The 25,252-nt window shown below is 32.5% G+C and overlaps 1 protein-coding gene across 1 annotated transcript; it reads left to right on the top strand.

The window, feature by feature from the left end:
* Positions 1 to 307: 307 nt before the first annotated feature.
* Positions 308 to 16,893, top strand: LOC108915881 (DNA polymerase alpha catalytic subunit). The gene is made up of 9 exons (XM_018722032.2): positions 308 to 423; positions 494 to 694; positions 747 to 928; positions 3,181 to 3,771; positions 3,822 to 3,986; positions 6,845 to 7,030; positions 7,094 to 7,490; positions 10,944 to 13,289; positions 16,638 to 16,893. Exons 1-9 carry the CDS (start codon positions 411 to 413, stop codon positions 16,856 to 16,858), a joined length of 4,302 nt encoding a protein of 1,433 aa, XP_018577548.1. The 5' UTR covers positions 308 to 410; the 3' UTR covers positions 16,859 to 16,893.
* Positions 16,894 to 25,252: the final 8,359 nt, after the last annotated feature.

Genomic DNA, 25,252 nt, shown 5'->3' with positions numbered 1-25,252 from the left:
TACTCATATTACCATTGTTTAAATAATATTTAAACAATGATATTACTATCCATATCTTTGTCATTCTTATGGTTTCAGAGAGGGAGAATGAATGTCCAGATCGCTACGAGTTAATTTTGATAAACCTCTAATAATAACAGAGATAATAATGAAAGAAGCAGTATCTGATCGCTCGGTAAGAATGGTATCGTCATGGCTGATTTTCATCGATTTTGAATAATAATAATAATTATATGAAGCTTGACGTACTTAAATTTTATGAGGTTAAATCGAATTTTTCCCGCCTTTATAGGACAGTTGGAAACCAAGTTGGAGTTGTTTGGATTAGTAATAGTAAATATATTAATATTTATACACCATAGTAGTATTAATCTCTACCTAATCTATGGTAGTATTCATAATAATTAATAATGAGTGAATCACGTAAGTAAATTTCTCCAAAATTTACTAGTAATTTTATGATATAAATATATTGTATCCTCCAATTCCATAGCTGAAGAAAGAAGACCTAAAAGATCTAAAAGAGAAACATCCTATAAAGCAAAAGCCTTTGAGAAATTTAAACAGTTAAAAAGTGGTAATAGAAATAAATATGAAATAGAAGAGTTAGAAAGTGTATATGAAACTGTTGATGAGAAAGAATATGTAAAGAGAGTACTTTCTCGGCAAGATGATGATTGGATTGTTGATGACGGTAAGTATTTCATCTTTTAATCAACTGAAATGTTATATATTATTCTAATTAGATGGTAGTGGTTATGTGGAAGATGGAAGGGATATATTTGATGATGATTTGGATTCTGAATCTATTACTAAGGCCACAATTAAAGGAAAAGGAATTAAAAGAAAGAAAAAGGATATATCTGAAAGTGCCGGAAAGGGAAACTTGCATTTTATGTTATCTAACATGTCTAGTAAAAAAAAAGAGGTAAAGTATTTGTTATGTATATAATTTCATTTTTTAATGTAGGATAGGAGGTGGCTAGTATTTGTATGATACATATAAACAGTATCAATCTTTCTTAGGCAAATGATACAAGTCTCAAATAATCAGTATCAAATGATACGGGATGGTATGCGAGATATGGTTATGAGATGGGTATGGGGTAGGTAGAATTTAATCTCATATCATTTGCCATATACCGGATTTTTAATTGTACTCGTACAAGTGTTTTGACAAATTCTCTTCAAAAATCAAAAATATTTTCATGGTGTAGGAAAACCATTAATGAAAAATAAGAATAAATTAATCCAAAATAAAGTACCTATTACAGTTGTTATATTTGGAAATTTTAACTGTTAATTTTTTAAATTGTTTTTATTCTTTATCTAGAATGGTTGTGCTTATTATTTATTATTTGTATACAAAAATATTCACTCACAAACTCCCTCAGCTTCCACATGACAAAGTTATGTTTGGATAGCCCCTTACATAAGTTCACTATATGTGAGCCTGCCAGTTAAGACACCTTGTCAGATGTGACTCCCAGAGACTTCATACAATCACTATCCCCAGTTCTCCCATTTAAGGCAACATATAAACTATTATTAGGGTCATGAATTGAAAAAGAAATTATATCAATACAATTCCCACCCTCACGAGCCAACTGATCAACACTGTTTGCCCAAAAAGCCACAGTGGAATCATCTGCATAGAGAGAAGCCTGATTTGAATAAAAACAGTTGCCTAGATTGTTTATAAAAATGATAAACAAAATAGGTCCCAAAATGCTACCCTGACGAACACCCAAGGGAACCACTCTGTTGCTCGATGTAGACTGGCCAACAGGACCCTTGACGATAACTTTCTGTTGTCGATTCGATAAATAAGATCTCAACCACTTAAGGGGAGTACCCCTGACCCCATAATGTTCAAGCTTTATCAGAAGTAAGTCATGGTTTACGGTATCAAAAGCCCGCGTTAAATCAAAATAGAAACAAGCCGATCTCTGCTTGGACTCAAAACTTTCCAAAATGTGTTTATAAATTGTCAATAAAGCATCCAACGTTGAGTAACCAGCTCGGAAACCAAACTGGAAATTATTAATCAACTTGTGCTCAAGAAAAACTTTAGATTTTCTGCAAAAGCCTTCTCACATATCTTTGCAAACACCAACACCAAAGAGATACCTCTATAATTCGAAATCTTATTACTTTCCCACTTCTTATAAATAGGGATGATCAAACTCTGTTTTAAAATAGGTGGAAATGAACCCTGTTCAAAACAGCTATTTACAAGTTTAGTAAGAGGTTCCTTTGTGTCATGAACCACATGCTTAGGGATAGAACAAGGAATACCATCAAAACCCCCTGAATCCTTGATAGAAACACTATTTATCACCTCAACCATTTCCTCGTGAGAAAGTGGTAACAGAGTCAAACATTCAGCCACCCTGTCTTAGGAAAAAAGTTAATTGTTAGGATTTACATCCGACTTACGGCTTTCTCGAACAGAGTCTAGAAAAAATTAATTAAAAGCTTCCGCAGCTTGCGCAAAAGGCACAGAATTATTTACATCATCTACAAAAAAGATAGGAACACTAGAGCGTTTATTTAGATTTACATGATCCTTTATCACATTCCAAGCAGCCTTTGATTTATTCTGCGCTAACACGATTGATTCCCTATATTAACTTCTTTTTACCTCTCTAGTAGTTTTTTTGTGAGATTTACTTAATTGTTTGTACAGATCCATATTTCTGTTTGTAGGGCAAAATAAGTACCTTTTATACAAGTCTTTCAACAAACGGCACTGTTCCCGAATCAGAGGGGTTATCCAAGGTTTAGTTTTGGGTCCATTACCCCTCCCAATACGAAACGATTTCAAGGGGAAAGACAAATCAATAATTAATTAATAGATGTTATAAAAATGGTTGCAACTGATTTTTGACCAGCCTTAAATTTTATTCTATTTAATTATCAGATATCTTGTTTTATTCTAACTTATTATTTAGAAGTTTGATTTTATTATAAAATTCAGCTTTCGAGCACTGTATTTTTTTATTCGTATGTCTTGATGAAAAATGGACCTTTTTTCAACCAGAATACTTGAAGTAAAATTTTATACGCACAGCTTGTTAAAACAATATGAGACATGAAAAAGGTTGGTGTGTCTCATAATCAAGGATTAGTTAAACAAGGTTCTACTGATACAATCATTTAAATTAAAATATATTTTAGGATACAAAAATAGATGACGATGCTATGTTGTCAGAAATTTTGGGAGAGTTAGATGAAACTAGTTCATCTCACACTGTAAACTCAAAACCAACCACAAGTTCATATTCTTTTACATCTCGTAAATTGGCTGCTAAAAGCTATATGAAGAACTTTTCCTTGCCGGTCAAAAAACCATCAAGATCAGTTAGTTCAGTTCTAAAAGAAGTTGAGAATAGTCTCACGCCTCAAGAAGACATAAGTGAAAGTAATATACAACTAGAAAATAATGTAACATTAACAACACCGGAATCTACAGACTCAAATAATTCAAACATAAAGGAACCAGCTCCAACCCAAATGAGTGAAGACCTCAATATAGAAACTGATTTAACTCAAGACTTTTTTGATGATGATTTTGACATGACTCAAATTGAAGAATTTGAATCCCAAGAAGTGCAGAATACTACTGTTGATGAATCACAATTTACAGATGAATTACAATCTGAATTTATGAGTGAATGGGAACATTTCGCAAATGAAGTAAATGATTTGGAGAACAACACATTGTTAGACAAAACTGATATACCACTTCTCGATGTTGATGATAAGAAGGTACACATAGGTTACCTCACTGTTCATTTTTTTTAAGTAGTTAATTTTAGGTATTTCGGTTTTTTTGGTGGGATGCTTATGAAGATCCTGAAAAACAGAAGGGAGTAGTTTTTTTATTTGGTAAAACTTATAGTGAAAAAACTAAAAATTATGTAAGTTGTTGTGTTGCTGTCCGCAACATTTATAGAAGACTGTTTCTTCTTCCACGTCCTTATGTAAGTATGTCTGAGGGTTTGGTTTATGTGTTACGTACATTATTTAATAGTATTCAAGTTCTATTCATAAAGGACTTGTTTAGTGTAACATTCAGTTTTCAGTGTTTATTTAACTTATGCTAGGTAATACTAAACTATGCTGATTATAAATATTTGAATTAATTTTGACATATATACAGGGTGTTCCACCTAAGAGGGATTCTTCTGTAACTCTGTAACTGTAAAATAATAAAACAGATTTCGTAGCAGCCTGGAAAACCGGGAATACCGGGAAAAGTCGGAATTAATTATTCTTCATAAAACATAGGGAATTTTAAAAGTATTTATGAAAATCAGGGAATTTGATGTTTACAACCGGAAATTTTGTGAAAACCGACTCTGGGTTCTTGAAAGAGAAAACTATTTGTGGTATTGAAACCTTATAAGAGGTTCTTTAGGTATAAAAAAGATTATGGAGTCCAGTCTAGAAAAAGTGTAATGCATATAGACACCAAATGTGTAAAAGTGATCTGAATTTTTTTTTATGTCCGGGAAAACCTGGAAAAGTCAGGAAATTCTATATTAGTTTTGAACTATGAACCCTGTAAAAGTTGTCTGGAATCTTGTGGGCCATGTAAAGAATTGTTATTTAAATTGAACACCTTGTGTATTATTGCATTTTTGAATTCCTTGGTTAATATTAGGTAGGGTTTATTAAATGTATATGGTGTTTAAAACTTACCATTTTCGAAATATTCAGTTGATTTGAAAGAAATCACTATTTCAGCTCTCTAAATGAGGCTATAGATAGCATCTAAATAAACTGTAAGAATTAGAAACCTGCAGTTTTGACACTTCGTTTTGGCATAAATTACTCTATCTTGTTATCTGTGAGCAAAACATTTACGTTATTCAGACTCGGAAATGCTGAGACCTACATTTAATAATCTTACGAGTTGAAAAAGTTTTTTTTTTTTTCAACCATATTAATTGTCATGGATGAATGCAAAGTTGAATGCCCTTTCGATAGAAGGTTGTTCATACTTATCTCTAATAGTTTTCCAGAAAAATCAGGTTCTTTTCTAAAGTCTGAAAAAGTAGCTATGTAACAGTGCTGCACTGTTTGACATACAGAGCAAATTAAATCTGACTCAAGTTTTGATTAACGTTGACATTGTAGTTATTTTGCTTAGTAAAGAGTAAAAGTTTATTGTAATATTTGGAGCAATTTATTTAAACCTTTTAACAAACACTAGAAGATTTATTAGGCGACATTCCCTTAGCTACAACACTTCGAAGAATGTGGCTGCAACATGATGGTGCTCCACCTGATAATGCCACTGCGGTTCGTCAGTTTTTTCTCGAAACTTTTCCCAACAGATGGTTTGGGCGCGGGAGACCAGTGAGTTGGTCTTCAAGGTGTCCAGATATGACAAGTTGTGACTTCTTTTTATGGGGATTTGTAAAAGGCAAAGTTTACGTTACACCACCAACTACCGTGGAAGATGTGCGCCAGCGCATTAAAGTAGCATTTCAAGAAATTATGCTAGACATGCTGAACAATGTTGAAAAGTCTTAAAATCCGAATTTGTTTGTGATTAATCAAAATGGAGGACTTCGAGCAATTGACGTAAATCAGCGGTCTAAGTATTCTTCTCTTATTGTGTTCTGAGTTTCAGTTTGTTTAGTTTTGCGTTTTGCTTAGTTGTTTAGTGGTTTACTTTTGTTTGTTAAACCACTTTTTAAATATGCCATTAAATATTGACACCATCAGTTCCAAACCTAATAAAATGTGAGGGAAAAGTGGATCTTAGAAAAGAACCTGATTTTTTTTTTTGGAAAACTGTTAGGACAACTTTATATCTATCGAAAGGGCATTGAATTTTGCTTTCACCCATCACAATATGGGTAATTCCATTTGTAAAAAAAAGTTTTTCAACTCGTAAGATTATTAAATGTAGGTGTCAGTATTTCTGAGTCTGAATAACGTACATGTTTTGCTCACAGATGACAAGATAGATGCTATCTAGACTCATTTAGGAACTGAAATCGTGATTTTTTTCAAAAACAATAATATGGAAAAGGGTAAGTTATAAACACCATGTACATTTAATAAACCTAACCTAATATTAACCAAAGCATTCAAAAATGCAATAATACACAGGGTGTTCAATTTAAAATAACAAAGCTATGTAGCGTCCACTCGAAATGGAACACCCTGTAAAGCTAAAAATATTTTCTTTACATGGCCCACATGATTCTAGCCAACTTATTAAAACCATTATTTTATAAATTTTACAGTTACAGAGTTAGAGAAGAATTCCTCTTAGGTGGAACACCTTGTATACTTAAATTTTTTCTCTATGTTAATGAATCACTTTATACTCCGCGGTCGAAATTATAAAGAGTGATTCAGACATAATATAAAAACACTATTACCGTAATGCGTATAAAATATAAAATGATTTTTATACGGTTCAATATTATTTATCTTTGTGCCGCTCGCTACGCACATCGATAGAATCTATAATCGTCTATAGACTGAGTTACACTGAACGTTGATCTATATTCTATCTCTGTCTTTTGCACTTGGTAGGGAATAGGGAAATGATTTTTTAGTTGGGTGTAAACGGACTTGATTTACGAGTCCTGAGAAACATAGCATAAGCGTAGACGAGGTGTCTAATTCCATGGCTATAATAAATTTATAAATTAAAAAAACACAACTGGGATGTTTTAAAATGCTGTAATAATTAAAATGGATCAAAGTGGTGGTTATAGCAAACCCCCCTTACTAGTCCAAAAGCTAGCGATTAATCACTCTCTATAATTTCGGTCGTGGAGTATAGTTGTATTTATAATTATTTTAATACATATAGGAGTTGGGAGCAGATGGAAAACCAACCGATGAACCTGTAACATTCAAGAAACTGTATGATGAAGTTAATGATAATATTCTAAAGCCATTGAACATTTCTAGTTTTAAAACTAGATATGTCAGCAAGAAATATGCATTTAATCCAGAAATTCCTTCTGAATCAGATTACATGGAACTTAGATATCCGGTAAGAATAAATAACCAATAAAAATGTGGTATATTTGAGAAAAAATGTATTCTGGTATTTCAGGCTACCGATCCAAGAATTAATATAAACAACTTAAAACAGAAACCTAAAACATTTTCCAGAATATTTGGTTCCAATACAAGTTACTTAGAAATTCTATTACTAGATAGAAAAATAAAAGGTCCTTGTTGGTTGGACATCAGCAACCCAGTACCTGTTTCGAACCCTATAACTTGGTGTAAATTTGAAGTAAATTGTATGAGGCTTTTGGATCTTAATATTACTTCAATGGACAAACCTTTACCGCCTCCTCCTTTAGTGGTAATGGCTATAAATCTGAGAAGTTTTATCAACCCAAAGACATATACAAATGAGATTCTGATGGTGTCTTGCCTTACCCATACGAAATATGCTGTAGATAAACAAGCTCCAAATCCGCCCTTTCAACAACATTTTTGCGGTAAGATATATTGAATATTTAGGATTAAACTAACATGGTTTTTCGGGTTGTTATTGTAGGTCATCAATCACTAGAGAGCGGACAATGTGTGTCTTTAACCCGAAGAATAGGTCAAATTTTGGTAGAGATGTGTACGCGTTCAAAAATGTATTGTGTATAAACTATGCAGAATGTATAGCAAATATATCGTATTATCCTCGCGAAGATTTGTACCCTTTATTTAAAATCCATAAATCATGTGAACAGGTTAAATAACGAGAAAATAATTAAGTTAATTTAGTTCTAAAAAAATTAAATGACACTCGCGCCCATCTCTAGTCTATCCGTCGACATCGGTTGCGTTTATCCTATTCCTATTGGTCAGAATTCAAAACTGCAGCCCTGTTATGAATGGAGCGTGAGTTGGACTATTCTATCATGTGCATCGCCTGAGGATATTCGTTACATTGACTCCTAATTTCCAATTAAAAGAATGACACTATTTTTAACCGAACTTCATTTAATAAATATGTAGTATACAATTTCTGATTTTCTAAATATTTTATAACGCCTAAAAATGTATGTACCATGGAATTTTCGTGAATTATCATTGTAAATTTCCGATGCATATCCGACACGACACTGCATCATGGATAATGTATCTAGGTTTATGAATGACATATCTATGTTCAAGGTTAAAGACACAAATTGTCCGTTCTCTGTCAATCACCATTTATTACAGACTTACATTGCACTTTCTTAGCTAGGAATCTCCTCGAGTTAGGCTTTGTGAGGACAGACCTGATGTTGATATCGGCTCTTATTCTCTTCACCATAAGACTTGTCGATAGCAGCTTTAGAACCAGTAACAAGATCAGGGCGAGTGTAAAGGGGTGCTCGTCTGCCCGTACAGAGCCTAGCCCGAGCACAACAAGGGCAGGTCAAAGATTCCTAGTTGAGGCTAATGAAATGCAATCTAAGTTTATAACCACTATTAGAAAATAAGTAACTATATTTACTAAAATTTATGTTGTATTTCTAACATGTACAGGATGATACACAATAACATGTTGAAAATTAACTAGCGTATTCCTCATCCAAATTTAACGATATTTTCTTGTACAGTGTCCTGAGATTTGCATGCACTACTTTACTAGACTAGACCATCCCATTTCTGGTGTTCCTTACGTTACCTTTATCTACATGGGTCACCGTTACAGTCAGGTCTTCGTCCTGTTTAAGAACAACATTTTTTACCGTGTGATTTCTGTTTTAAATAGTTAAGAGCAAATCAGTTGTGTTAATGCGGTATACAATATGTGCATACTGTAATACATTATACACCCATAAGGTATATACCAGGGGTCGGCAACTGGCGGACCACGGTCCAGATCCGGACCGCGGAAGGTAAAATAATGGACCGCCAAAAATTTTTTGAAAATATAAATTACTCAAATAAATTATTCAAAAAATGTTTTTAACATTTGAGTGCCAACCTTATCATTTTTTTTAGTATTTTACAATTGTGTGAGTGTTTTGAGTTCTTAATGGTTAGTAAGCAGATTAAATTTGAGTCCAAATTAAAATAAAAAATTTGTAAGAAATATGAATTTTTTTTCTGGACCTCGTTAAAAATTTTCAAAAATATCCGGACCCCACTTAAAATTACTTGCGGACCCCTGGTATACACTGTTCATAAACTTCCACTCGCATTGTTTGTTTCACGTTTTGTTATTATTTGAACATATTTCAAACAGTACAGTATTTCCAGTTGAAAATTAAAGTTGTATGTACATATCTACTGTATGTTTTGTGATGTTCATGGGCGTAGGGGGTTGTGGACGGCTCACCCCAGAAAGCCCGGTGCTTACCCCAGATAAAAAAAGATCCAATAATATCATCTAAGTTGTTTTTTTTTTTAGAATCAAATCAAAACGTGTCTAGGTTTTTGGAATTTTATATCGGTAAGTCGCTGATTGCGTGCTTTTTTTTGTGCCCTCCATAGTACAACTTGCAGTCTTGGGCCCACCCCAAGCAAAAATCCTAGCTACGCCCATGGTGATGCTACGGGTCAATAAAAGTGTTCCTCTGATAATCCCCCCTTTTTTGCGTTCCGACCATGCTCCCGGTTGATTATAATATCATATGCTACAAAAATGTCTGTTTTACACTATAAACCATTTGAATTGATAATAGAATAGAAAGAAAGAAAGAAATGAGTATATTTAGAAATTTTGTGTGAAGATTTATTTAATCTAGAGATAAAATAAATAATAATAAAATAATTTATAGGATTGGGTCATTCCAACAAATATATAAAAAAAAATAACAGAAAAACTAGCTAAGTTCTTAGTTATCACACACTCAGTCATACTCAGAAGTGAAAGCCAGCAACCTGGCTTCTTCATAAATGATAAAAAGTGTTTGACAACCGATTTCTTCAATCTACTTCGCACAAGTGCGCATGGATAGAGATGTCGAAAAAGTATCAATTCGTTACATGAGTACTCGTTACTCGATTGGATCCGAAGTAACGATTACTCGTTTGAAAAAGTATTCGTTACTTTTGCTTATTTGATTACTTCTTGGATATAGACAATATAGAGTACTTTATCTAATGGAATGTGGATACTTCCACTTGACACTTATTCATAATATATCGACACGAGTACTTGTATTATTACGTTGCATTCAATTTTATTTGTTTTGTATACCTTATTTTTATACCTATTTATATTAGAAAAAAAATCTTTCCTATAAAAGACTTAAAACATGCATTATATGTGTATATAATACATAATCTAAAAAATATGTACTTTCTTTTTTTGTTTATTTTAAAACTGATTGTTTATTTTCGAAATATATATTTATATTCGTAATCTGATCGTTGCATTATAATAATTTTTTTTATCAAACAAACCTTAATATTTCAGATATTATCACTGCATTTCTTTTTTAAGACAAATTAGATTATATTCATAATATGATGCGATTTGATATTTACTCGTCTATAACTTACAGTACTGTATATCAATTAGGTAATTACTGATTACTATTCTATTTAGAATATTTTGAAGCCACTACTCATAGTAATCAAAGTAACGAATACAAAGTACCGATCACTTAAACCGAAAGTAATCGGTACTCATGATTATTCAAAAGTAATCATATTTGACATCTCTTTGCATGGATATCAGCCGGCATTTGCTTTTGAATGTGAGAAATGTTATAAAACTACATACCTTGTAATCGGCGGGAGATAGTATTAAAGCTACCATTCTTAAAACACTTCAAAAACAACTAGCTTCTCAGTACTGTCATTTGTTCAATAGATATTTGGAGTATAACTCTTTTTAACATGCTCATCCTGTATCTCAAAAATGAAGGCTTCATAATGCATAAATTTGGATGAGGAAAACAGTGTTTCATTCATAACATGTTATGGTACCCTTTTTATAAGAATTACTTTTACAGTGTTTTCGTGCCCCACCCAACAAGTTTTGCCACTGAATATCCATGAAGCGTTAAAAAATTACAAAGCCACAAAGGTGCAGAAAATGGACTCGGAAAGAGCCCTTATGAATTATTTCATCAGCCAGTTTGTAAAAATTGACCCTGACCTTATTGTTGGCCATGATTTGCAGGGTTACCAAATAAATATTTTAAGTGAACGCCTCTCTAAACAAGACAACAAAAACTTCAGTAAATTGGGTAGATTGAAACGATTCGAAAAGAAAAGATTAGAGAGAACTCTTTTTGTTGGGAGATTAGTCTGTGATATCAAAGTTTCAGCAAAAGAATTGATAAGGTCAAGGTCTTATGACTTAGGTACGCTCTGCCAAGCAGTATTGAAAATTAATGACAACCAGCGAGTTGAGTTAGAACCTGAAGAAATACCAAAGATGTATCAAAAGGCTGAGGATATTTTAAAATTAATTTCATTTACAATGCAGGACACTGCATACATTTTGAAAATAATGTACGACTTAAATGTAATACCGTTAGCACTACAAATTACTAACATTGCTGGTAATGTTATGTCGAGAACATTAATGGGTGGTAGGTCAGAACGGAATGAATTTTTATTACTGCATGCTTTCTCTGAAAAGGACTATATTGTTCCAGACAAGGAATTCAAGAAAAAAGAAACTGACTCCTCTACTTCCAGGAAGAAACCTACTTATTCTGGTGGCTTAGTTTTAGATCCAAAAATAGGTTTTTATGATAAATTAATTTTATTGATGGACTTTAACTCGCTATACCCTAGTATCATACAAGAATATAATATCTGTTTTATTACTTTACCAGTTTCTAACAGTGAAGATAATTTGGTTCTACCTGATCGCAGTTTACCGCCTGGAATTTTACCAACTGAAATTAGAAAATTGGTAGAAAGTAGGAGGCAAGTAAAAAGTTTAATGAACAATCCAGATATATCAAATGATTTGAGGATTCAGTATAATATAAGGCAGATGGCTCTAAAGTTGACTGCAAATAGTATGTATGGCTGTTTGGGATTTTCAAATTCAAGATTTTATGCAAAAAATTTAGCTGCATTGATAACACACAAAGGACGAGAAATCTTAACGAATACGCGGGATTTAGTGAAAAAAATGAATTATGATGTGGTGTACGGCGATACAGATAGCATAATGATAAACACCAATTGTCTGGATTATGATCAAGTGTTTAAAATTGGTTTGAAAATAAAACAAGAAGTTAATAAATTATATAAACAGGTAGAACTTGATATTGACGGTGTGTTTAAATTTTTATTGCTTCTTAAAAAGAAAAAATATGCGGCTATAACACTAACTAAAACAAAAGATGGCAAATTAAAGACAGAAAAAGAATACAAAGGTCTTGATATTGTTAGACGAGATTGGTCGCAATTAGCCTGTGAAACGGGTAAGTACATATTAAACCATATTTTAAGCGACTTATCTCCTGATGACCGTGTAAATAATATTCATACGTATTTGACTAAGATAAAAGAAGACTTGGAACAAAATCAAGTTCCTATTTCTTTGCTAGTTATCACAAAGCAGTTGACCAAAGATCCAAAAATGTATACAGATAAGAACACACTTCCACATGTGCAGGTAGCTCTCAGATATAATCAACATGGTGGACATTTTAGAGCAGGAGATACTGTTCCTTATGTCATTTGTGATGATGGCAGCGGAAAACCTGCCACTCAGAGAGCATATCATGTCGATGAATTGAAGAATTCAGAAACTTTAAAAATTGATGTTCAGTATTATTTGGCACAACAAATTCACCCTGTTGTAACGCGTATTTGTGAGCCTATTGAAGGCACAGATCTTTTTCATATAGCTGAATGTCTGGGTTTAGACATGAAGATGTTTAAAAAGCCAAGGCAAGTATATGAATCGACTGGAGAAAATATTACTAGATCCGAAGTAAAATTCAGGGATGTAGATAAATTTATATTCAAATGCTTGGGATGTAAACAGGAAAATGTTATAGATAAAGCTTTAGTAGGCAATGTTCCATTTATAGAGAAATGCAACAACATTGAATGTAATGTGAGACCCATCGATTACTTACCGTATATCCAGAATCAACTATCGTTGCTAATTCAGAGTTATATTACTAAGTATTATGAAAACAGACTGATATGTGAGGATCCCGCATGCCCAAATGAAACAACCAGAATACCTTTGAAATTTGCCAGGAAGTATCCTGTTTGTACCATGTGCCAAAGTGGAGTTATGTATAGACTTTACTCAGAACAGCAGTTATACACACAACTGACCTATTTCCAGCATATATTTGACCTCAACAAGCTTAGTAAAAGTAAGTAATTTTTTACTACTGTAATAGACCAATCAAAATAACTCATTTAGAGGAAAAAAAAAGAAAAATGTTATAGGACTTTTATAAGTGGAAATGGTAAAGGGGCTTATAATAAACGAAAAAAAAAAATAAATGTGTGGGCAGAGGTGGCGGTTGATTTGGGGGGTTGAAAAGTTGTGAAAAATTGTATCATTGGGATTTTTGGCGAAAGTTGACGTCATACAAAAAAGTATCTAATACAAAAGTTGTAGATCATGCAAAAATCTACAACTTTTCTAGAGGTCACTTTTTAAAACAACCTTAAATTTCCGAGAAAAATGCGAAAAACATGTTTTTTTCTTATTTTTCATTTTTTTATTTCTCATTTCTGCAAAAATAATTTAATTTTGACGAAACTTGGTGATAGTATACCTTTTTGTGTCTTAAATAACCACAATTTTTTTTAGATAAAAAAATCAGGAAGTTTCCGAGGTATTCATTTTTTCCAGTCTGAAACACTTTTTTTTCAAAGAAAAATTCTACTTAGAAAAATCATCGTACAGAGTTCTGCCATTGATCAATTTTTTTGTTTTGACATATACTTTTTGTTGTTAATTGTTGATAATTTGTTTAAATTTAAAAAAAAAATCAAAAACTGATTACACCATTCAATTGTATGGAAAAAATACAAAAAAAATATGTCATTGTTTCACCCAAAACTTTATATTTGTACAGTATTGCTATAAACATCTAAGTTGAATAGTGAATGAATAAAATAAATAATAATTTTTTTTCTAGGATCGATTAGTGTACTTATTTTTTTTAAATTTTGATGAATTCATAGATGTACAGTATGTTCAAGATAACGATGGGTTAGCATTAGGATCTAGGAAACGGTAAGAGATACGGAGTGGGTCAAATTAGAAAAAAGTTTTGGTTTTTTACACCTACAATATGCCATTTAAAATTCCAGGTAGTTCTGGAGATATCCAGAAAAACCCGAAATTTTGCAAAATCGTTTTTTTTCCTGGCTTTATTTGAAAATGAATTTTAAAATAAATTGCATACTTACAATGACACTTTTTTCGCTCTATCCAATGGCTTCCATCCAAGCTAAAAACCTTTTTAAGCTTTAAGCGATTACAATAGTAATATCATCTACTTCAGAATTAAAAATGACTAAATTTAAAATTAAAAAAAATTTACCTGATGTTGGCTTCTCGCAGATGGAACGTCGGATTGCAAAAATGTTGACGCCATTGGATAGAGCGAAAAAAGTGTAAAGTGTAAAAATGCAATTTATTTTAAAATTCGTTTTCAAATAAAGCCAGAAAAAAAAATAAAACGATTTTGCAAAATTTCAGGAATTTTAAAACTTTCTAAACGGCATATTGTTAGGTATAAAAAAAACACAGCTTTTTTCTAATTTAAGTCACTCCGTATCTCTTACCGTTTCCTAGATCCTAATGCTATCCCATCCTTATCTTGGACATACTGTGTATCTATGAATTCATCAAAATTTTTAAAAAACAAGTACACTAATTGATCCTACAGAAAAAAAAATTATGTATTTTATTTATTCACTATTCGACTTAGATGTTTATAGCAATACAGTAAGCGCTTGCTAATCGGACATTCAATAGTCCGACATTTCCAGTAATCGGATGTTTTGAACGCTTTTCTTGTGGGAATGATCAGCTCTATAGTCGGACGGTTTTAATGGGTGAATTTTTCTAAGTAGAATTTTTCTTTGAAAAAAAGTGTTTCACACTGAAAAAATGAATATCTCGGAAACTTCTCGAATTTTTTATCTAAAAAAAATTGTGGTTATTTAAGACACAGAAAGGTATACTTTCACTATACTCGACGGCCAAAATTATAGATAGTGATTCATCGCTAGCTCTTGGACTAGTAAGGAGGATGAAGCGTACCGGGAACGAAAATCCATAGGCGTGTCTGCGTAAAAGGCAACAAGATATAGAAAATATTGAAAAAACATAATAAAACATAACATCTAATATTTTTTACGGTTTGCTATAACCGGCACTTTGATCAATTTTAATTATTACAGCATTTTAAAACGTCCCAGTTGTGTTTTTTAATTTATAAATTTATTATAGCCATGGAATTAGACCCCTCGTCTACGCTTATGCTATGACCTTTCTCAGGTCGGGCAAATCAAGTCCGTTTACACCCACTAAACAAGCATTTCCCTATTCCCTACTAAGGGCAAAAGACAGAGATAAAATATATATTGACGTTCAGTGATAAGAAGAATATTGAACCGTATAAAAATCATTTTATATTTTATACGCATCATGGTAATAGTGTTTTTATATTATGTATTAGTCACTCTTTATAATTTAGGCCGCCGAGTATAAGTTTCGTCAAAATTAAATTATTTTTGCGGAAATGAGAAATAAAAACATAAAATAAGAAAAAAACAGGTTTTTCGCATTTTTCTCAGAAATTTTAAGATTATCTTAAGAAGTGACCTCTACAAAAGTTGTAGGTTTTTGGATGATCTCCGACTTTTGTATTGGATACTTACTTTTATGTTTGATGCCAACTTTCGTCGGAAATCCCAATGATACAATTTTTCACAACTTTTTAACCCCTCAAATTAACCCTCTGCCACTCCTGCTCACGCATTTATTTTTTTTATGTTTATTATAAGCCCTTTACCATTTCCACTTATAAAAGTCCAGGTAACTTTTTTTTTTTCTTCAAGTGTAGTTTGATTGGACTATAAGGTATTAACATTATGTGAAAAGTTTAAAGTTTAATATCTATCTCCAGTATCTAAGTATTGGGTTGGGGAATAAGTTATGTCCATATTTTTTTCAAATTTAAGATATTTTATTTTTAACTTCAATTATCAATAGACTAATCAGGGATGTATGTATTCTCCATCATTATTTATGACCTCCCAATGTTCAACACGATTCTCTATGCCTCTTCTGTAGAAATCCTCTGGTTTTGACATGAAAAATTCATCTAACAAAGCTATTAACTCATTGTCGTTGTTAAATGAAATATCACTTAATGAGTTTGACAAAGAGCGGAATAGGTGAAAATCAGGAGGCACGACATTGGGAGAGTAAGGCGGTGGGGCAGAACTTCCCAATTCAGCTTGTGAATGACCGTTTTGGTCATATTGTCGCGCATTGTATCGCCAATCAGGTTTTTTTTTTTGTTGAATAGCCGCGTGGAGTCGCCGTAGTTGTCAGACAAGAGTTCTGCGTTTACGGTTTGATTGTTTCTTAAGAGTTGTAATAAAGAATCGCTTTCCAATCCCACCAAATAAAAATAAATTTGAAAAAATGGACATGACCTATTTCCCAACCCATTATAAAGATTTATTTATAGGACCCTTATTAGAGCAGCATGTTGAATCTGGTTACCATGCCTTGCGGGAAAACGTAGAAAATTATTTAAATCACTCTGGATATTCAGTAATTAATCTTTCAGAACTCTTTTCTGGTTTTATGATTAGGAATAAACAGCCTGGATCAATGGAGAAAGGCGTGAGAGAAGAGAAAGAGGTAGATATAGAGGAAGTTGATGAAGAGAAGTATGATAGCTGTTAATTTTGTATATTTTCATTTCTGTAATATTTTTAAATCTTCCTAATCATTTTATTTGTTTTAAGTTATGTAAATAAAACAAATATTAAAAAGTAACCGTTTTCTTTTAAAATTTCCATTAACTTTAAGAGGCGACATTGATTTTCAAATGGAGGTCAACGTTGGTGTTTGCACCCTGTTATTTTTGGCCAAAAAAAGAAATATTTTTTTATTATTTATGTCCAATAATTATTGGACATAAATAAGACGTTGTAACTAATCGATTCCACTTCAAACGGGACCTTTCCCCCTCCTTCCTAGTCAGGATCAAGGTCAATTAGAAGTGAGTCCGAATCGAAGGTTAGTTTGTCTGTATTCGGCCCTTTTAAGGTTGTTTCAAGGTCAAATTGAGGAAAAGCCGAGCAATCAAGTCCGACCACGTTATACAGGATTTTTTAAGGTCATTTCAGGGTCAAGTTGAGAAATGCCAAGCACTTAAGTCTAACCGCCTGTTATACACGTATTTGGAGTAGCCGAATTAAAATCTGAGATCAGTTTGTCAGATCATTTGAAAGCCATTTTAAGATCATTTGAAAGTTAATATATGAAATAAACCCTGGAATCAATTGCCGTTCTTATAGTCGCTGAGTCCGAATCCGAAGTCCATTTATATGTATTAATAAAGGTACAAGGTTATTCCAAGGTTGATTTGAGAAAAAGGGCTTCTGGTAGGATTAGTGAGAGACGATATCAGACCCCTATGTTGCTAAAATTGTTGGTACTAAAAATAGATTTTGAAAATAATTCAAGTTTAAACAGAGTTACGCAAGGTTTAGGCAAGTTCATCTGAAGAAACTCATGAGCAGATCTTTTATCTCGAAAACTACTTATTTGACACAAAAATGACCTATACAAATGTTGAAGGATTTCAAATGGGTTCCACATCAGTGATTTCTTGACCTAAAACTTAGGCAATCCTCCTTACCTTCGGTTTACATTAAGCTAATCGACACAAATCAAGTAGAGGAGAACGAAATCGTCGTAATATAAATATTACCTTTGGTTTTAGTGTTATTCAATGTGCACCATGAGGTTTTTTCTTGGTTTGACCTTTAAATGACCTTGAAATAATAACCCTCAAATGAACTGATGCAGACAAACTGACCTTGGATTCGAACTCAGCTCTCCCAAAAACCTATATAACATACGGTTAGACTTAATTGCTAGGTTTTTTCAATTTGACCTTGAGATGACCTTTAATTGACCTATTACAAACAAACTAACCCAGCAACCCCAAAATCCTGTATAACAAATGGTTGGACTTGGTTGCTCGGCTTTTACTCAATTTAACCTTGAAGTGACCTTGAAACAACCTAGACTCGGAGATCCTTTGATTTAATGCACTTTCTCAATCCGACCTCTAATTGACCTTGATCCTGACTAGGTAGGAGGGGGGAGGTCCGGTTTGGGGTGGAATCGATTAGTTATTGGATCTAAATGATACACATTTTTTTTTTCTTTTTTTTGGCCAAAAATGAAGAGGGCCGAAAACCGGCCTAATTGACCCTCCCCCTTTATTTCATGGTTTTGAGTAAACAAAAATGGCTATAGCACGATTTGATTTAATATAGGCATTTTTATTATACAGGGAATTATGAAATATGCCACCATTGCAGCGACATTAGAAAACAAAATTTTTTTCTATGGACTGTGGTTTTGAAGTACATAATTTATTACATTTAAATTTGGTCAGCAGTAACTATGATTTTAAGGATGCTAAATACCAAGGTCACTAAATATAAGTATTAGTTTTTGTAAGCAACAGCTCAGTAAAAACAATACAAAAGTAGTACAATGCCACTGCTATAGACGTTATAAGGTATTTTATATTCTATGTTATAAACTATACTGGACTTGCCCAACTGTCATTTTGCCAATATAAACGGCAATCGCTCAAACGTGTGCGAGAGAAATAGATAGGGCTTATACTTCGTTCACAGAATTTCGACTGTATCACGCTACATTTAATTTAACCAGTCAGCTAGCTATACTCGATCCCTTATGCCTTTTTTTCAGTTGGGCCATATTCAAATACTATAAAAATAATAGAGACTAGAAGATAAAAAATTTTCAACTCCATTAAAAACGTGTATATACAGGGTGTGTCATTTAACACTCCTGCTGTCAATATCTCCGAAATGAAGAAATTTATTTTAGTTCCAGAAACTGGGGTTGTTGTCCCTTGATAACTTCAAATTGCAGTATTTGTTTGAATCTTTCTGTATAGATGGCGTGGTGATACTAAAAAATTTTTTGATTCCTAGAACGTGGAAATGAATCTGAAAGATCGTTAAATTTTGAGTAATTTTTGTAGTATAAAGTTTTCCCAATATTTACTTGTTTTCGAGACATGTCGACTTCAATATGCAATGTATGATGTAACAGGAAAATCTATTATTTTATTTAAATCAAATTGAGTCAAAATATTCTTTTAAAATATTGTTATAATGGCTTTATTCACACCAAATATTAATTAACAAACAATAAATTATAAAAAAAAAACAAATGATCAAATACAGAAAAAAAAAGTACAATGGTAAATCTTTTAACTAGTATAGTTAAATTGAAAGACGCAAGCTGATAAATCTGTAATTATTGAAAAATTATGTGTCATGTGTCATACATGTTTTATTTTAAACAAATGACATGAGCCACATGTAACTGAATTTTTTAATATTTGATAAAATATGGTTCGTCCCTTCTAAGATTTACCATTGTACAATTTTCTTTCTGTATTTAATCATTTGTTTTTTTTAATAATTTATTGTTTGTTAGTTATAATGTGGTGTGAATAAAGCCATTATAACAATATTTTAAAATAATATTTTGTCTATGTGATTTAAATAAAATAATAGATTTTCCTGTTACATCATATATTGCATATTGAAGTCAACATGTCTCAAAAACAAGTAAATATTGGGAAAAATATTACAAAAATTACTTAAAATTTAACGATCTTTCAGGTGGACCATATATCCACGTTCCAGGGATTCAAAAATTTTTTAGTATCGCCACGCCATCTATACGGAAAGATTTGAACTAACAATTCTAACTGTAATTTGAAGCTATTCGAGGGACGTAACAACTCCAGTTTCCGGAACTAAAACAAATTTCTTCATTTGGGAGATATTGGCAGTGGGAGTGTTAAATGGCACACCCTGTAAATATTAATTTTATTAGTTAAAATACAGTTATGGCATTAAGAATTTTGTCAATATTGTTTGTATTAACTCAAACTGAATTAAATTTGATTTCTCTTCTTTTAACAATACATATTTGTAAGGCTGGTCCATTTTCGATGGGATTTCAGGGTATCTCAGAAACTACTAAAGATATGATAAATCTGACACCACGTTCTCGAGCTCGATTTTCATGGCAAACTCGACTGTCAAATCGGAAATTTGCTATCTTCATTTGTTTCTGAGTTACAGGGCGTTTCTCGTTATTGTGACACTTTTTAACATGTCTGTATCTCAGCTGTTAAATAAGTTAGAGTTAAAGTGAAAACTGCTCAAGACTAATTCTTTGGCGTAGAATTGAATGCCGGTATTAGATTTTTAGTAGATCTTAAGATTTCGGAGTTATGACCCAAAGTTATATTTTTTTAAATGGAAATCGTAGCTGACCATGGCCTAAAAAAATAGAGATTTTTTTCCGCTTTTCAGCAATATATCACATGCTATAGTTATTTTTACAAACACGGGAGATACGGGGTGTTTTATATATAAATTATATATTTTTTTCCTTTTTAATATGACCGGCTATGAAAATACAGATAAAACTATAATTCTTACTTTTACAAAAGTCATATCTGTTGTAAAAATATGACATTTATTTTAAATGCACAACATATACTCGTGTGATAATATAATACTAACGAAATTTTAGGAGATAGGTGGATAGGAACAAACGGACCGATCAGATGGCCAGCTAGGTTACCTGATTTGAGTCCGTTGGACTTTTTCCTTTGAGGTTTTCTAAAAGACATTATATTTAAAATTCCTTTTAATAATATTTCAAATACCTATACATTTAATGAATGCTACCCGAAGCGTTGCCAGAAGATGCGTTAAATGTGTGACAGTTGAGGGACGGCAATTTGAACATTTAGCTGTCATTTTTGAAAGTTTTTATTGATGTAGGTACTTACTATTGTTTAATTTACGTTTAATATTGTAACTTCAGTTGAAGTGGAATAAAAATTTGAAAACTCTGTCTTTTCTTATCTGTAATATATATTTTAAATAAACGTCATATTTTTACAACAGATATGAGTTTTGTAAAAGTAAGAATTATAGTTTTGTATGTATTTTCATAGCCAGCCATATTAAAATGTAAAAAAGGATCGAATTTATATATAAAACACCCCGTATCTTCTGTGTTTGGAAAAATAGCTATAGCCTGTGGTATATTGCTGAAAACAAAAAAAAATCTCCATTTTTTTAGGTCATAACCAGCTACGATTTCCATTTAAAAAATTATAACTTTGGGTCATAACTCCGGAATCTTAAGACCTACTAAAAATCTAATACCGGCATTCAATTCTACGCCAAAGAATTAGTCTTGAGCAGTTTTCACTTTAACTCTAACTTATTTAACAGCTGAGATACAGACATGTCCAAAAGTGTCACAATAACGAGAAACGCCCTGTAACTCAGAAACAAATGAAGATAGCAAATTTCTGATTTGACAGTCGAGTTTGCCATGAAAATCGAGCTCGAGAACGTGATGTCAGATTTAACATATATTTAGTAGTTTCTGAGATACCCTGAAATCCCATCGAAAATGGACCAGCCTGTACAAGTAATTTTAATTAATTATTATTAATGAATAATGGCATATGCACTATTTGTTTATATGGAATTTCTGTATAAATTTGAGATATCAAAGGGGGCATGTAATAAATATAAATTTAAAATGAAATATATTTTATTATGCATATTTCAAAAATATTCATAATTACAATTTTGTCCATCACAAGCTACGAAAATTTTTGTAGTTTTATTACAGTCTTGCAAACTTATGCATTTATGACATCATTTGGTACGTTTTAATTAACTATGTTTTTAATAAAAACAAACAGGTATACAAAAGATATCCAACTCCCTAAACAAGATCTAACTGATGATGAGCTAATAAAATATGTTTAAAAAAAATAGTGTGATATTATAACCTGTGTGTAATGGTGATGTTAAAGCAAAATCAATAGTTTATTTTCTCAGTGATTTATTTCGTTCTGCAGAAATATATTTATAAAAACCAACTTTTAACACAGGGAGCTGTTTATTAATATTTAAATTTCATATCGTTCTGGCAAAAATAATTAAAACGAAAAAATATTCATTGTTATTGATGTTTGAAATGAATTAATTTGGTAAATTTATGCCAAATTTTTGTTTCAGAATCAATTGAGCTTTTGTGAATGTGATTTAATCTAATTTTAAAATATGCCTGTAATATTAATTTAACTAATTGTAAAATATGACCACTTAAAGGATCTTGGTCAAAACAATGGTCATAGAACTCTAAGAAAAGGTCTTTTAAATTTAATTTTCTAAGTGTTAATTTTATTAATTCAAACATTATAGTGTACGAAAAATTTAAATTTAATTTTACCTTCAGCAGTTAAACATATTTTAACATTTTTAGGTTTGTAAAGATGTCCTCTATTTTTTCGTGTAAGTAAACTAGATAAAGATGTACTTTGTGTCGTTAACGCTTTAACACACATTTCACAGTTAATACCATTCATAAGTTTTTTGTTTATAAGCCAGCAATGAGCAATGTATTCTATTATATTATTTGTATATAAACAATTTGAAACATTTAAAATTACATACTTATAAAAGCATAATATAAATCATCATTATCATCAGCATCACAATTGTATGATAAATTATCAATGACAATATTTTTTTCTGAATTTCCAGTAATATTATTAATATACTAGTAGAATCTTGTGCTAAACAATTTGCTGAATTTAATGTACTTATTTCAGATTGAATTAATAATTTTTTATAAGCAGATTCAAATTGTAATGCTGTAGGGTTATTGTTAAATCTCCCTCTCTAGAACGAATAGCAGAGAAAAAAACATCTAAATGGTCTTGGCTTAATTTTTAAGTTAGAAAGAAATTCATGGAGTTCGAGTTTACAAGTAATTCAGAGAATAAACTTTTCACACTTAATAAAGAAACAACTAAACCTAAATATCGTTTTTCTAGATGAATGTATTAACAATTCATCATTTGACATTCTCAATATCGTTAAATAATTAACAGAATCTTTCACAAATTCATTTAAAAAAAATTCTCTATTCTTGGTTAAAGGTTTCTTGTATATATTTTTACCTAGAAAGTTTCTAATATTTAAAATATCAAAGATATTATTTGGATGCCTACAAAATGTAATAGCTGCATCGCTTCCCCTAAAAGCAGCAATATCTAAATCTTTATTGCATCAGCAACACTACAACTGAATGTTTCAGCTGCTAATTTTACTTTCATTTTTTCCTTATTATAATTAATGTGTCGTCTTCTATTTCTTGTTGCAGCATGTAATCCTAGTAGTTGTTCTAGGAGAGAATGATCTCACTCCAGGCTACCACCAGGCTGCCGCCATCCGGAGCTGGCACCAGGTCTCCAGCAGCAGCTCCAAGGTCACGTTGAAGAAGTGTCAGTGGGGTGCGGGGGTGGGGGAGCTGGATTGCAGAAGAAGAAGCCGGGATCCGTCATCGGCAATGACCACCAGGAGGTCGGCATCGAGGAGCGTGACGTCAGAGGTGGCAGCAGGTGCATGCATGAGCAGCGGCGTGGGGGCAGCGGGGGGCAGGCGCCTGGGGCGGCAGCGGGATGCCGGCTCCGGGTGGCGGCAGCGGGATGCCTGCGTCATAGGGGGCAGCAGGCGGCCGGATACGGCCTACGAAGCCGGCAGCGGGATGCGGGGGGCGGCGGTGGCGACGGCCTCTTGGTATAAATCTTTTTGTTATAAGGTAGAAAATATAAGAAACGAGCGCGCGCGTGGGTTTAAGATAACAACAATGATGATGTAACTTTCCTGGAATATGGTCACAGCTGTGTATGACTAATACCAGATAAGATGCTATTATAAACAAAAGCGGAGGCTTCAGATAAAAATCGACTGAAATTACTCATGACAAAAATATTATTTAAAAAAATAAATCCCGTGTCGAATCAACACATATGAGTTGTTCTGTTTTAGCGTTTGCTTCGATACTCTCTTGGATGCATAAAAGTTTTATTTTTTAATACACTAAACATATTTCTCCGGCTTCATATGGGAACGTGCCTATAAAGTAAACAAAATTTAATCATATAGTTATTATCACATAAAATAATATTACACCGACAATCGAATATTTACGTATAAATATCAGTTAGGAAAGGTTAGTGTATGCTATTATTGGAGTATGCATATGCATACCGAAAGGTGTTTTAAATGGATTTCACATTTGACCTATTTGAAAAAATTATAACAGCTATTTTTTATTGTAGAGGTTGGCATGATTTACGTTCTTGGAAAACAATGATGACGTCATCACCATTTCCAGTCCCGGTGTTGTTTTTATTACAGTTATGTAAACAAATGTATGATTTATTACCTTTTTCTTGGAATTTTGTCTGGCTTTTAAACAAGTTTCAGCGTGGGGACTTGTAGATAAGCGGGTGATGAAATATTTCATAATGTTGCACAATAGTTTGTGCGTGTGTGTGGGTGCGTGCGTGCGTGCGTGCCTGCGTGTGTGTGTGGGTGCGTGCGTGCGTGCGTGCGTGCGTGCGTGTGTGTATGTGTGTAATGGATTTAACAGCTGAGATTTATTTTTGCTCAACGAAAATTTACAAAAACTGGATAAAACAGTGGACTGGAACGTCTCCAGCTCATTCTAGTTTGAGACTCTAGTAATGGAATAACTAATAGTATCGAAATAACTGCTAAATAAAACACATGTTTCTTTGTAGTAGAGAAGCATTCATTACAACTAACCAAATAGAAGTGGATACAAAATATGAAATATCTGACATCAGCATTGTCTCGGGAAATTTTGGATCTCAAGTATTAATAATAACACTGACAGCGGGTAAAGGTAGTTCTGCAAGCTATAAAATACTAATTTTCGAACTTTGCTGAATAACGGAAAAGAATATATGAAGAGGTTAAATGAATTCCTTGTAAAATATCCAGTGTTTAAAAGAAGACTTGACGTCTGCATTGAGATTGTGAGGAAGATACGTAATGTTCACACCACCGATCAAAAAGAGGGTCCAGTTCAACAATCATACCAACACCCGGTACATATTCCACTAGACTTACACCCACAGGACAGCTATAGGTGTTGATG

Source organism: Anoplophora glabripennis, unplaced genomic scaffold (genome assembly GCF_000390285.2).
Source record: "Anoplophora glabripennis isolate ALB-LARVAE unplaced genomic scaffold, Agla_2.0 scaffold1430, whole genome shotgun sequence".
NCBI classification, from domain to species: Eukaryota; Metazoa; Arthropoda; class Insecta; order Coleoptera; family Cerambycidae; genus Anoplophora; species Anoplophora glabripennis.
Note: the sequence above shows the minus strand (reverse complement) of the source record. Positions and strands in the feature narration are given on the sequence as shown.

Coding starts and splice junctions, on each gene's coding strand:
- LOC108915881 (XM_018722032.2), top strand. Junction 7,031..7,093: donor ACATGGAACTTAGATATCCG/GTAAGAATAAAT, acceptor CTGGTATTTCAG/GCTACCGATCCAAGAATTAA. Junction 7,491..10,943: donor CTTTCAACAACATTTTTGCG/GTAAGATATATT, acceptor TTACTTTTACAG/TGTTTTCGTGCCCCACCCAA.